The following is a 15,043-nucleotide window of genomic DNA, read 5'->3' as shown; positions in this document are numbered from 1 at the left end:
ACCCAGGCTCAAGCTCAGGCTCTTGGCTCAGTCTTTTGGCCTACAGAGAGCGTACAGCAGCCACCAGGCGGCCAGGCGGCTTATCTTAAGAGCCCGACCAGCACCAGCAGCAGCCACCATCCGAGAAAAACTCTTTTGTATGCGGAGCACATGCGATGGACCCATGGACCGATCGACCGATGGAGCCGGTCCCCTACCCCCACACCCGCCGCTCTGTGCCAATGCATAGCCTACTGCCTGGCTGCCTTAAACTGATCGCTAACAATCAATTTATTGATTGAGGTCTCAGGTGTAATCGATAAGAATGTTTTGTTTTTTTTTTCTCTCGGTCTCCGTCTCTGGCTTTTTGTCTTTTGTCAGTCGGTTTTTGCTTGACTTAGTGCTCTAGTTTAGAGTATTTCTTTTTGTGCTCTTTTGCTGGCCTAACATATGACATGGCTACATGACATTATCCGATCTCGATCCGCATTTGTTTATCTTAATGCATCGATGCATCGGCATCGGCCCAGAGCCAGAGCCAGACGGAACCAGACGAAGCCAGTCCCTGGCCACAGGCCACAGGCCACAGTCTACTAGTCTACAGTTTACACATGACTTAGAGATGGACACTTGACACGAGAGCAGCGCGATAACGAAGCCAAAGCGAAACTAAATGGGGTTAAATTGTATTCAACTACAACGGGGTGGATGGGGGAAAACACTTTATCAATGTGGGAAATTAGTTGAGTGTTGGGTTATCAACTTAGAATGATATTCTTTAAGCTAGTCAGCAGAATAGTTTCATTCATAAGTGTGCAAATGCATTACTCATTCAATATGCATTCATTCTAAAAGAATTTTGATTGAAATAATTAGTTCTAACGTATCTAAAAATGTATTCTTCTCTTTCTCTTCTCTATTCATCGGGATAATGTTTCGAAACGCTTAAAGTGAATGTATTTATCCATCAGAAGAGTTAATTTTAGCTCAACCAACTCTTATCTAAATCTGGCATATAAAAGGAGTTGGAATACTCCATTCTAAGCGAAAGTTTAAGCTGCATAAGCACTAGAATGCATCTTTCACCCCACTAGTGTTCGATTTGCAGCCATCTTTGGATAGCATAGAACTCGCATTACCATCTCTAATCTGAATCTGGGACGTAATTAGCCGCTGCTGCTGCATCATTGAGGAATTAGCCGAGTGCACATGGCCGTGTGGATCTATCTATGTATCTGGTGGGCGTACAGCATCAAGCACCATGCACCATGCACCATGCACCACACACCAAAAGCTTTTGGCTCTCAAGATATGGCCAGAGACGGCCATCGTCGTCGATGTTTATTGCGGCGGTCGCTACAGATTTGGTTAACAGTTAACAAGCTTATCGCTCGATACGGCAAACAAAGGTGACGCGACCGTTGCTGCAGCTGTTTTTTCACTCGCCTCCTCCTCCTCCTCCTACTCGTACTCGTACATACATCCCACATTTAGTATTTACTTTAGTTTTTTGTTGTTGTTTCTTTCTTTTCCTTTTGGCCCAGGCAGATAATTAAGGCAAGACGTTCGCTGGTTCACTGGCTCGCCAGCTGCAGAGTCACAGAGCAAGAGCAGACTACGAGCAGACCAATTTCGGCCAAAAAGGAATCACTGTAGTGTACTGGGGCTGCTGACTGCTGCCTGCCGCCTGCCAGGTCGGTTTTTGGTGCTTTGTTGTTAGCTTTAGCCGGTTCAGCCTTGTTAGCCGCCGAAAACAGATAATGATCTGAGTTGGGGGCGGTCAATTTAATGGTTAACTATTAATAACGTGATACGAAATTGGCGTTAATTTGTAGAAACATTCCCCGCCACACAAGCATCCACATCCACATCCACACACGAACTAATTTGAGACAGAACCAAAAGTGTAGCAGAGCAGTGCAGAGCAGGCCAGGACCAGGCCAAAAAAGGATGTGAATGGTGGGTGGCTTGGTTGGGATGCCGACGGTGGAGGCAATCGAGTCATGAGTCAAATTTTTTTGTTGCTTGCAACACGAAGAGGGAGCTGCTCTCGTGTCTTTTGTGGCTGTGCCTGCGACTGCGCCTGCGACTATGGCAGTGGCTGTGGCACGATTTGTAGAGGCTGCTTAAGAATTCTTTTTCACAGCTTCAAACATGAAAGGAAGCCTGCCTTTCGGGGATCGAAGATGTAGATACTCTTATATATTTGCTGTTCTTATGGGGGATATATGTATGATGAAATAATAAGAACTGAAACTCCGATGGTTAGTCAGATGCAGATCGACTAAAGATACTCCCTTCCATAAGGGAATATCCTCTGTTGCTAGGTCTTCGCTCTTTCTTCGTATTTGCTATTCAAAAGATTTGCTCCGAATGATAGTACCCTCTCTAAGGGTACAACAAGAGGAGGTAGAGACCCCGAGCATACACCTATTGGAAAGGTAAACCAGAGCTGGAGTCGTCGGGCAGTCGGAGGCCAGACTCAGACCCAGACCCAGACCGTGTGTGTGTGTGTGTGTGTGCTCCAGTAGACAATGCAAATTGCTAATATGCCATTGCTATGCAGAGTCGACTTGGAGACAAATTTTCAAATATTTTTGGGGTGCCTTGTGTTGTGTTTTATTTCATGGAGTTTATTTGTTTTGCCTGTCTGTTTTGCCCGTCGTCGCACTTATGACCAATAAATATGCAACCAGCCTGCTGACTGCTTGCTGACTGCTGCTGCTGCTGCTGCTGCTGCCTCCGGCTGTGGCAAGTCTCTTTGGGTGCATTGTCTACCGCTTGCGAAATTAGTTTTTGCCAGGCTAATGAGCTACACGAACAAAAATCTTGAGAAACCCCCAGACGACTTGGTAACTTTATTGGCCACCACCAGATCCTGGGTTCCCGATGCAGATGTGCGATTCGAGCTTATCGATTCGATAAATGGCCCAGAAATCTGAACAGTTTTGAGGAGCAGCTCCTCCACCCCACTCCAATCTCCACTCTCCACTCTGCACTCTCTGGGATCCGCGATCCCCTTCATTATGATTCGTGTGGGTCGACTGTGATGACTAACACGAATCGATCGTCGCCAAGATCTCCTCTCAGAGCCATCGTTGTTGTCGTTGCTGTCGTTGCTGTTCGCTGCTGTCGTTGTTGTCAGCTTTCGAATTGTTTGCTCACGAGAGCGTGGATCTACTTTGGTGTGGTGTCTGCCACTGCGTGGTTGTTGCCTGGCCCTCAATTTTTTGTTTCGTTTTGTGTACGAGTATATTTTTCGGTTGGATCTGTTCGCATGATCCTCTTTTTTTTTGTTTTGTTTTTTGTGGGTCTGGGTCTGGAGTTTGGGTCTGAGAAGATGCGCACACGTCTGCCCTGGAACGAACACTGTGCAGCAGGTTTCGCTTCAACCTCCGGTCGTCCGGGCGGGGACATTGATTTATGTGGTTCCACCCAAAGGGCACTGTAGAACTTTCATTCGGGTTCACGGGGGGAACTGCTTAAGGGGCTCTTGAGTGGCTCTTGATTAGCTGAAGAGATAGTTCTCGCAGGTCAGGTGGCCCCCTTGAATGGAAGCTTTGTTTAAGTTGAACTGGATAGCTGGATAGATCCGCAATATGTACGAGTATACCGTATGTTATGTTAGCGAGAAGTCTAACAAATTCCGTAGAACAACGAATTCGATTTATAATTCGCTTCTTGCAGCTGGTTACTTCCCTCAAAAATATCCCAAGACTGCTCACAAAAACTTTCAATTTCCAATTGCCAAAGGCATTCAGCAATTGTCCCTCCCTCCCGACATTCCTTTCAGCAGAGGCAGGCCGCACCCTGTCCCTGTTGTCCAGTGTAATCTTTTCAACTTCATGTGGCATATGCTGTCTAGTATTTCGTTGTAGCTGAAGCTGAAGCTGGTGGTGGTAGTGGTGGTGTGTCAGCTGCACGATTGCCAGAGACAACGTGTCTCCAGTGTCATCAGCATCTCCATTTTTCTCTGCTTGTTCCTATGTTTTCGGGTGAGTGCTGCCACCGTTGCTGTTGTCCCGAGGATCCGAGCACCCGATCGCCCCAGAGTTTTGTAGTCGGCGTTGTACCTCGTAGTTGGAGGCGACGCGACGCTCTCCGTTGTTATAGTGCAGAAAAATTACTATGACAACGCTGGAAACAAGTAAACCACAGTTTACATTCACTCAATTCGGTGCAGGAGGAAGACGTCGACCGGGGGGGGGGGACTCGGAGGGATCCACCAGATGGGAGTTGGAAGGTAGTCGGGGTCTGAGAGCTGAAGCTGCGACTATGACTGGGACTGGGACAGAGAAAGAGAAAGAGACAGAGACGGGAATGGCAGAATCGTGGCGTGGTGGTGGCACGCTCATCTTCAATTTTTCTACGATGCGACGTCGCTTGGGTCGGGTATTTCTCTTCTCTTCTCATCTCTCTCTCTCTCTCTCTATGTTTTTTTTTTCGGCGACGACTCACACTCGTGTTCCTTGCAGTCCGGGACGGGTCTGGGGCTCGGTCTCAGTCTCAGTCTCGGTCTGGGCCTGGTCTTTGGGCCCCGATCTGCGCAGCAAGATGAGTGGTTGGCAAAAATGTTTGAATGCGATCACGAACTTGACCTTTCACATAACCCCAAAAGCCAGTCACAGTCACTCAGTCAAGTCAAGTCAAGTCAACTCGATACAGACCGGGGAGCGCGCTACATACGCGCCATCGCCATGTTAACCAGCGTCCCAACCCAAGTACCAGATCCAGCACCCAGCACCAAGCACCCAGTACCCAGCACCAGACAGAGACAGAGTCCAGAGAGTAGTCCCATCTTCAATGGTCATCCGCATGGGTGTCAGCTGAAGCATAATTAAAAAACAATCACCACAGTCCGTCCTGGGGATGGCCATCCCTCCCCCGAATCGCTTTGTGCGGGCCTGGGATCTAGAGATCTGCGAATCTGCGCATCTGCGGATCTGGGCGAGGCTATCAAGAGCCAGAGCTGTAGAGTGCAGGCTCAGGCTCTCCTCTCTGTGTGTGCCGCCAGCAGTTATGAGATAGCAGTGACTCCATGGAAGATTCAGATGCAGATGCCAAATCAGCAGCAGCTCCCACCCCCGCAAACCACCGAGTTGAAAAAGTGCAGCAACGGTAACAGAGTTTCAATGGATTTAAGGATTAGACCAGGGCATTGCCCTGTAATGTGTTTCTACGAGAAGTTTTCTTCCATAAAATTGTAATTGAAAATTAATCCATGATCGTTGCAGAAGAAAGCAAGCAGAGACTTCAGAGTAAGCCCTCAAATAGGGATCGTATAGCCATTGTATAGCAAATAAATTCTACCCTATATCTCTTTTTCATAGAGGAGTATCCTTGCCTGAAAAGGCCCTGCCTTCCTCCCACCTGTTTGTCACATTTTCACCTGGCAATCAATATTCCCTTGTCCCGAAAGGTACTCGGGGGCACTTCACTAAATGTTGCATATCATTCGATAGATGCTGTGGATGCCCCGACATCGTTTTCGTCCCCGTTCCACCGTTTTGCTGAGGTGAGGTGAGGTTCGATTCAGTGAGGTTGGGTCTCCGTCTTAAGGTCGTTCGCTCGCTGGCAACGACCCGCGTGTCGCCGCATCTACTTAACCTGGAAAGCCTATGCCCCTGAGTGGCGAGAGGCCGATCGCTTGCTCGTCGCCGCTGCCGGTGTGCTTGTGGTGTGGCTTAGGCTTTGGCTGTGGATCAGGCTGGAGCTGAAGCTGTAGCTGGTGCTGGTGTGGTGTGGGATTTTAAGATGTTTTGCTTGCTCTTTTTTTTTGTTGTTTTTGTTTTTGGGTAAGGCACTCTGCGATGTCCCGGGCTCTCCTGCTTTTGGGCTCCGTCGCTGACTCCACCCCGATCTGCACCCGATCCCCAGGCCCCGCCTGGCCTGGTGGCTAGTTCAACAGCTTTATTTATGGGCTGTTTGGGTAGCTTAAATAAATCAAGTTGTAGTTGTTGGCCGGGGATCTTCTGCATCGGCTGCAGATTCCCAGAGGGAGCGAGAGGGAGAACCGAGCTCTCACCTCTCCCTGCAGTTACCTGCAATTAGAGTTGGTGGGAATTTGGCACTGTCTCCTCCTCGGGCATCGTCTTGGGGCACCCAGCACCGGCACTAGCACCGTCTCTGCGCTGACTCTGTGCCTGCCCTCCATTCATTGGCAATTTGAGGCTATCTATCGCTACGTTGGCTAAATGCATAATTATTTAAAACCCATAATTTATGTACGCCGAAAAATCGCTAGACAGGAGTGAGAGAGAGAGAGAAAGGGAGAGGGAGAGGAAGATATCCATGGCTCCGCTTCGTACACTTTTTTGATGACCGTTAAGGTTGGAAATTAAGCCGCACCATTATGTGCCGTTTGTTTTACAAATTTTAACGCTATTTAACACATTCGCCACAGATCTTTTGGCCGCTCGGTGGTCGCTCGATTTGTCTGTCTGTCTGTCGGTCGATCGGTCGTTCGGTCTTTCGGTCTTTCGGTCGTTCGTTCGAGTGGTGTGCTGTGGTGTGGTGTGGAGTTTGTGTGATGGTTGTGTGGTTGGTAGCACGCCATAAACCATTAGCATGAGAGATTGCCCTGCCGTGCCCTGCCGTGCCGTGCCGCCTCGCCTCTCTATGCGCTTCTCAAATGGCTTTTGTGGCTGGTGCTTCTTGGTGAGCGCATTGACAAAATTAATGATGCCCTCACTAATATCATGCCTAATTGATTAATATGCGCGGCGAGACAACAACTTTGACTCCGTCTCCATCTCCGTCTGAGTCTGAGTCTGCGTCTGCGATTGCGACCGGGATTGGGACTTTTAATGAACGCGCTTCGCTCAGGCTTTTTAGCTGTTAATCTTACTGTATAGCCATTTAAGGTAAGCTCTCTGGCTTCTTAATTAAATTAGGTGTACCGCTGGGCACCCTACGGCTAACCGAAGCTCCATGCCCGACCTGGATGGCCATCCGTGTAACCAACCATCTAACCATCTATTTATCTAGTCAGCTCTAGCTTTTCCCTTCTACATTTTGGGGCGTTGCTGTTAACTTCACACATACTCCAAACTCCACACTCCAGCACACACACACAAACACATACACACACACACACACACACACACATATTGAGCCAAAGAGAAAGGCTGCCAAAGGTCAAATGGTCAAAACAGTTGGTGGTTGGATCGGTCAAGTGGGTAAACCAACACATAAACCCACACCACACCACATCCCAAACCCAGACCCAAACCCAAACCAGATCGTACGTACTCGCTGAGGTTTAGGTTTGGGTTCAGATTCAGGTTCAGGTCATGTTCCTCCCTGCTTGGCGTCGGATATAGAGCGATAGCGCTGAATCAGCATGGAGCTAATGCGCCCCAGCAGCAGTCCACCTCCCCCCCCAATCGATAAGACGATCTGCTGATGATCATCATACAGATATACTCGTACGTATTCATCAGAGACATTCAGGCACTCATTCATGCATGTATGAATGGCTCCACTTGATGAGCGGCATTAGGCAATGAATAACGTTTTGTCTCCGCTTTTGTTTCCACTTGTCTGCAAGATTGTCGGATAATCTCCCCTTGGCAGAGGCTTCAGTTTAGAATTAAGCTTTCGGGAATGTTGTGGAACGTAATGGGAAATATTTGAATATCAATATGTGAGTCTGCGAACGATAAATTCATATCGTTAAGAGATTCATCTGCAAAAGTAGGATCAACTTTCATTAGATAACTTCCTTTGGAGTTCAAGCGCCGCGGCAAAAATCTAGTTTAAATTGGCAATTAATTTATAATTACGGAATTCGCTTAGCCACTGCCCAGATAACAAATCCTGAGAACCCATTCTGCAATCCACCTGCTAAAGATTTACTTTCTATCAGCAGAGATTTCCTGATTAGCAAAAATAGATCAAATCTATTGGTGATCATTCGTTGTTCCCTTTAGATTCTGCATAAATAATAAAAGATATTAAAAGATAATCTGATTATGAGGAGTTTCATTTCTAACTGCTAGATTCAACGATCGTTAAAAATATGTGCCAAAAGATTTCGGGAATGCAAAATCTGCTCACAAAATTTAACAATCCACCCACAACAATCTGCAGAAGACTCTCTCATGCAATCTATTCGATAGACCCTACAAAATTATTGAATATTCATTTTAGTAGAAATGCAAATTGGTTTGCTTTGCTTTGGTTTCTGTCTTCTTTTTTAGATTTTCGATATTCTTTTTTCGGCTTTGACCTGATTTTCTCGAGTGGAGAACTTCATTGATTAATTGTTTTTTGGAAGAGAGTAGAGTATACACTCTTCCCACAGATGTTGGTCTTGACTAACTAACTATATAATTAGCAACTTACCGCGCGGCGAACGTAGGCTCAAATCAACTGGTTCAACCTGAACCGGAGGGCCCTCTGCCTGTGGTGGAGATGGTAGAAAGAGAATAAAGATTATCATTATAGGATTGTCTCAGTGGAAAACAGAGGGGAGTCTTATTATATATGCAATATCCATCCACAATAGAGTCATAGCCGATGCTTTGCCTAATCAAGTTTGACAAAATGCCATTCAATGGAGAACGAAGAATGAAGAATGGGAAAGTGTTGCCCGATTGTTGAAGAGGGGAGGAGGAGACACGAGTCCACATATAGGTATATGTATGTATTTATTTATGTATGTATGAGTGTGAGTGTGAGTGTGAGTGGAATGTAGCCATTGAGCGTGTGCGTGTCTGGTAGCTGTTTGCTTATTGAATTCATCTGCCTGGAACAACCGCAAATGACTTCCGTCGATATCTTTTTCAGGCTCGTGCGAGTATCTCCGCCGTTCGCTCTGATCTTCTGGGAGGAGAGTGCTACTGATAGGGAGATTGCGAGGGAATGAAACCGAAACCGAAACCAAAACCAAAACCGCAATTGTTGCGCATTTTTTGTGCTTACGAAATCCCCAACTCAGCCAATAAACTAACGGCAATAAAAACCATAACCAAAATATATACATACATATAAAAAAGCCACCAAATCCACAAGAAATAACAAAGAAACAGTTATGAGCTGCCCGCAGCGCCATAAAATGGATAAATTTTAATTTGGCACTGCATATGCATTCAATGGGGGTGGTGGGGTTGTTGGGGGGACCTTTGAGGAGTCGTCAGCGCCAACACTTGGCTTTAAGTTTTAGAAAAAAAAAAGTTATTAAATATTTATTATGGCTAGGGCCTAGACGCAGAGTTACCATGGAGGATTGAGAATATATTCCTATTCGCAAGAGAGTATTAGATATAATAAGACACATAAATATTTTATTGGAATATTTGTTCGCCTTCTGCTTTGTAAACAGATTATCCACGGATGATACGAAAATTCCCCGAAGGAAAGAAAAGTGTTCATATTACGTTATTCATATGCTGCGGCAGTAAGAAGTAATTTATAATGATTAATAATATGAAGAGAGATTCCTGCCAATATTAAGAAAAATGTGTCTATCGAGAAGGTATAAAACTGAATCACATCTGGCTGGAAATCAGGTGATAAGAAAGTTGTATCCTCAACTCGTTAAACCCAAACATAGCACCCCAAATAACCCTATTCAACTTGCAGGGTAGCCAGGGTAGCATGCCTGCTGCCAGAAACACGACTGCGAACAACACGGCAGTGCCACCAACACCACAGAAACACAACAACCAACATCCAACATCCAGAGTGTGCCCAGTGGGCAACAACGACAATTGTCAGGCTTGTAGCGCAAATTATGAAAAAATGTCAGTGGCGAGTGGGCGAGTGGGCGATGCGATAGAAACGAAACCAATGCCCGTGGTGGAGGGGACGGACAACGGACGACTTGGGATGGAGAACCCAGAACCTGGCCACGCGATCAGAGCAGTTGTTTAGTGGCTGTGCTGTCGCCGCTAACTGCCATGCCAGATACTGCCAGCAACTGCCACTGCCATAGAAACAGATACTCGTATTTATACAAACAAATGCTCATTGCCAGCATTAGATTAGATAGTTTGTCTTCGATTGTGTCGAATGGCAGCCGCGGGGCCAATTGCCAATTGCCAATGTCTTTGGCTTTGGCTTTTTGGCTGCTTTATATCCTACAACATTGACAACAACTTCATTGGCCAACTCCCGCAGATCGAGAGGAGATTGAGACGGAGACGTAGACGGAGATGGAGATGCAGCAGGAGATGGAGATTAGAATCTAGATCGAGATGGTAGCGAATCCATGTTGCAGATTGAAGATTTCCATTGATATGCGCGACTGATGTTGCCCTGTCCGAAGGTATTTATATTTATATTTCTCTTATTCCCATCTAATTGCCCCATCGGCTGATTTATTGTTATCGAGATGGGGAGGCGGCATTCCCCAATACTCTCCTCATACGCTCCTTCCCACTGCCTACTGCCTACTGCCTCCTGCCTACTCTGCCTCCTGCCTCTCCAGCTTCTTTATGATATTGTTATGGGGCGCTGCATGGTCTCTCTGCTCCGCTAATTTGTGTTGAGACGTGCTGAAATTTCTCATAGGCGCCGCAATTGATAGAATGATCGCCTGGACATTAGTTGGCATCGCTTTTTCCCCCTGTTTCTTTTTCGAACCCCATTCTCCCCATTCTTTCCCTCTATTCCCTCAATTTTATGGATTGTCTTACGCTTGGTATGTGGCTCCTCTGGAGCTGCTGCTGCTGCTGCTATTTTAGTGGCGACGGCTTTTGCCTTTGAGCCAGATTGATGGGTTTTATGAGGCAGTCAAACGAATTGGCCAACTGGGAATTCCTATGCAATTGTCATTTCGCATGGCCCGAAGTGTATCGCCAGCATGAAAATATTTCACTCTGCTCAAACATAATCGTTAAAGGTTTTGGAGAGTCCACAGTCTAGAGTCCAGACCATAATTAGCAGATCTTTAGCACAACGGTTTTTAGAGAGCTGCTAAATTTGAGCTTAAGTTATGACAGGAATAGAATGTCCACTGAAAGACATCGTTTGCCTCTACTTTGTAGGCCGTAGCAATGGGAGAACACTAGCTAAAAACACAGGCAGAAGTCTTCTATGGAAGACACCTTGAATATCTATCGATGGATCATAAATTGGATAGCGAATTTTCTTTAAAAAAAAGATGAACAGCCCATAGAAGCAATACTTTTGTCAATGAATACTCTTTGAACGAAGAAACTCCCACGAGAATGGAGTGCCCCAGTGATGGATGAACCCGATTAGGCATTATTCCATCCGCATAACCCATCAGATTAATCTCGTTTTAAGCTTTTTGTTGTTGAGAGTTTAAGCTTAAGTTATAGTTAAAGTTAAAGTTAAAGTTAGTCCCAGTGATATTCTTATGCAAAAACTCACCTCCTTTGCTGACAGAGGGTCGGATCCAAGTCCATTCTGCAAGAAAATAAAAAATAAGAATTAAAAGTTTCCCCTAAAAAAATGCAACAGGTTGGTGGCAGATATGTCTCTCTCTCTCTCTCCCTCCCTAGCCACTGTCTTTCCCCCTCGTGACTAAAACAAACTTTGAGGTGCCACATAGAGGGATGTAGAGCTGGTGATGGAGAGTGAGAGAGAGAGGTGGGTGGGGGGGGCATGGCATATGGCATATGGCGTTGGCGCACTGTTGCGCTGTACTTACCATGAAAACCATTAAATTGTAAAACGTCTTACAAAATAATAATTGCCCGGCAACGTTCTGGCCACGTTACGGAAGACAGCAGCAACAACTACAACTACAGCTACAGCTAGAGCGGTGGCAAGGAGTGGTGGCAGAGGAGGATGAGGAGGCGGAGGCGGACGAGCAGCAGAGGAAGGCGGATGCTCGAAATAATCGCTGCAACTATTGTGGCTCGTCTCTAGTATTGTCGCAGCAGCTGTTGCCGTTTGCTGCCCCTGCCGCATGCTATCCGCGGAATCAATGACAACAAAAACGGCAACGAGCGAGCGAGCGAGCGAGCGGGAGTGCAACGCACCTTTAAGACAGTCTCTGGTTCGTTCCTTTTGCTGGTAGGTTTCCCCCCTTTTTTTGTCGATTCTTTCTCTCTGTGTGTGGGATCCCCCTTTTATCAGCAGACGCAGGGGGGGTTGCCAAAAGTGCGGCTTGAGGGCAGCCAACGCAGCGCTGGCCACCAGTGCAGCAGTCGAAGAAGCACCAGCCTGTGCATTGTGCAACGGGAGTGCGAGGCGGAAAGTCAGTCAGGAAAGAGTGGCAGAAAGGGAGGCTCCGCTCCGATCCCTGTTCGCGGTGCGTGACGCGCAGTCAAGAGTTACTTGGAGTCAGAGTATTGCCAGATATACTCGTACGTAGTACGTATTTTACGAGTTGCCTGGGCATGACATGACTGGGGCACGAAACACACACAAACAATTTTCGAGATTTTTCCAATTGCAGAGAAATTGAAATTGGCAATTATTGCCCTACATCCGGGGCCAGGGTTGGGTGTGGGCCTGCGCCGCGTCGGGGTCTGTTCTGGTCTGGCCTGCGCTACTACTGATTAGCACTTATTGCTGCAGCTTCCTGGGCGGGGGTGTTACACTTTTTGTTTTTGTTTTTTTTGTTATTTTTTTTCTCTCTCTCGACGAACGTTGCGCCGCTTGCATATCCGGTGTGTGGCAGTCAATTGCAGTGCCGGGTCCCGGTCCCGCGGGCGCAGAACATTAGCTGGCACTTAATTCGATCAACTGGAGAGGCACATGCTACATGCTGCAACAACACATGCCACACAAACTGCTTGTTATATACTCTATTTCTCTCTCACTCTTTAATCTTCTATTTTTTTTGTTGTTGTATTTATTGACACTCTTTGTGTGTGTGTGTGTGTGGATATGTGGTGTGTGAGTGTGTGGTGTTGTATCTATGTTATAGAGTGTGCAAATTACAGCACATCCGTCATTTTAATTTCACTTAAAACGCCATTCAAATCAGACACACAATACACGAACGAACGCACGCACGCAACATGCCACAAAATACAATGCAACGCTCGCTCGCTCGCTTCGCAGGAAGAACAACAACCACGACCACGACCACGCCACGACCACGGACGGTTACGCATGCGCCAAAAGCCGGCGAACGTCAACACAAAGCGTAACGTAACGTAATGCAACGTAACGAAACGAAACGAATCGAATCGGAAACGAAAACGAAAGAAAACTAAAACAAAACAAAACGAAACGAAACAAAACGGAACGCGGACACGGACACGAACACGTTTGAATGGGGCGCGCAGCAAAGTTGCACTGAATCGGGCGCTGAACGCCAGGTGGGGGCCTTGCGCCAAAGTTTCGTGCTGTGGTGGCTATTGGCGGAAGTTCAACACACTTCAGAGAGGTGGATTGGGTGCGTGTGTGTGTGTGTGTGCCACACTTTGGTTTGTTTGTTGGTTTTAGGTTAAGGTGGAGCTAGGCTTAAATGACAAGTTGGCGCTCATGTTATTGGGTGGCCAAGCGGCTACTACTACTATTACTGGAGGTGTGTGTGTGTCTGTGTGCCGACCGCTAAAGGGGGGCAGACTGTATAAGTGTGAAACGCTAACGGTGGGTGTCTTCATATGTGTGTGCCACTGTCTAGCGAGGGGGACCAGTATATGTATGTATTTGTGCCCGCTGTCAGAGTGGAGATTGTTTGTGTCTGCCCGCTCTCGAGCTGTGTTTGTGATGTGTGTGTGTGTGTGCGTGAACCGTTAATTAACATGCACATACACAGAGACACGCCTTGTCCGCTCTACGTAGGTGTTTTGGCGCCACAGCTCCCCATTGGCTGTGTGGCGCTACTCATTTCTGATGGGTGGGTGGGGGGTTGTGTGGTGTATGGTGTGTGTGGCAATTAAAACAAAAAGAGAAAACCCAAAATCTTCAGGTCTCTCGCTGACAGCTGCGGCAAATGTTGCGGCGTCCATCATCTGCTGATGTTGCCGCTGCTGCTCTTGCAACTGCTGCTGCTGCCTCTAGATGCCTAATCTCGGAGGCTGCATCGCACACCACACGTTTCTCTATGGCAAAAACGAGGCGCAAAAGCTGTGGGAGTCCCCACATCCAATAGACTCTGGCTGACCCGATCAGCGCGCTGGCTGGCTGGCTGCCTGCCTGCCTGCAGACGACGACTACCTGATCCACTTTTCCACGCGCTTTGACGACCATTTTTGGTAACAATAAATCGTGATACATCATCAAAAGTCAATTCGAATATGTAGACTGCTTCGCTCTGCCAGGCTCTGCCAGCCTCTGCTGCTGCTGCTGCAACATTGGGGCACACAAAAAATATTTTAATTTTAATTGATTGTCGAGCGAGATTTACGTGCACCAAATGTTTCTTCTCACGCTCCACACTCACAGGCGCACAGTAACAGTAACAGTAACAGTAACAGCAACAGTTTTTGCGATGCATTCAGGATTAGAGCATTGTCAAAATGGAAAGTTGTCCGCTTCGAGAAACCGTTTCGTTTGTGCAATCCCCCACGCAAAACTCACACACACCGAAAATCATTAAGCAAAATAAGATAAGCAACTTTAGAAAAAAAAAAAGAAGCCACCAAAAAAAAACCAAGCAAAACAAAAAACGTGGTACGCAAAATACCTTTTGAAGCTTCTCTCATTTCATTTCGGCTTTGGTTTGATTTCGTTGCCATTTCGGTTTGTAAACGGAATTGAAATCAATATACTACGTGACTGCAGCGTGTCCAATGCGTCAATTTTTAAAGAAATATTTTATTTATGTACAATATTGACGAGGAAGTGTGTGTGCCGACCACTCATCTATATACATATTTATGTGGTCTAGTGGGATAAGTCAGGTCGTTCTATCCAGGGTCCCTCGGCTCAAACGCTGGGCTGGATTACCTTTTTTTTCTAAAGAAATTCTTTTTATTTGCGCCATTTTGGAATAAATGCTGCATTATGCACAGCAAAATCAAGCAAAGCGTGGTTCGGTGGGTTAAGTCGAGACTTTCCTTTTTTTTTTTCTTAAACAAATCTTTTTTTTCCACAGTTTTACAGTAAAAATTACATTTTAAAATTGTTTTGATTTTTTTTTAAATTTAGCTGGCATTAATTAAATATTTAACTGGTAAAAATTTAAGAAGAG

General features: G+C 46.4%; 1 protein-coding gene across 1 annotated transcript in view; it reads right to left on the bottom strand.

Moving 5' to 3' along the window:
• Nucleotides 1–12,437, bottom strand: part of LOC111076559 (Krueppel-like factor 12) — a 33,525-nt gene extending 21,088 nt beyond the window's left edge. Inside the window, exons 1-3 of the mRNA XM_022370389.2 lie at nt 11,600–12,437; nt 11,320–11,355; nt 8,326–8,383 (exon numbers count right to left, since the gene is read on the bottom strand). Of these exons, the coding sequence (XP_022226081.2) occupies nt 8,326–8,383; nt 11,320–11,355; nt 11,600–11,611 (106 nt within the window). The 5' untranslated portion in view covers nt 11,612–12,437. The remainder of the gene's footprint in view (nt 1–8,325; nt 8,384–11,319; nt 11,356–11,599) is intronic.
• Nucleotides 12,438–15,043: the final 2,606 nt, after the last annotated feature.

The sequence above is a fragment of the Drosophila obscura genome, unplaced genomic scaffold (assembly GCF_018151105.1).
Source record: "Drosophila obscura isolate BZ-5 IFL unplaced genomic scaffold, ASM1815110v1 contig_17, whole genome shotgun sequence".
In the NCBI taxonomy this organism is placed as follows: Eukaryota; Metazoa; Arthropoda; class Insecta; order Diptera; family Drosophilidae; genus Drosophila; species Drosophila obscura.
This window is presented reverse-complemented; position numbering and strand designations above follow the sequence as displayed.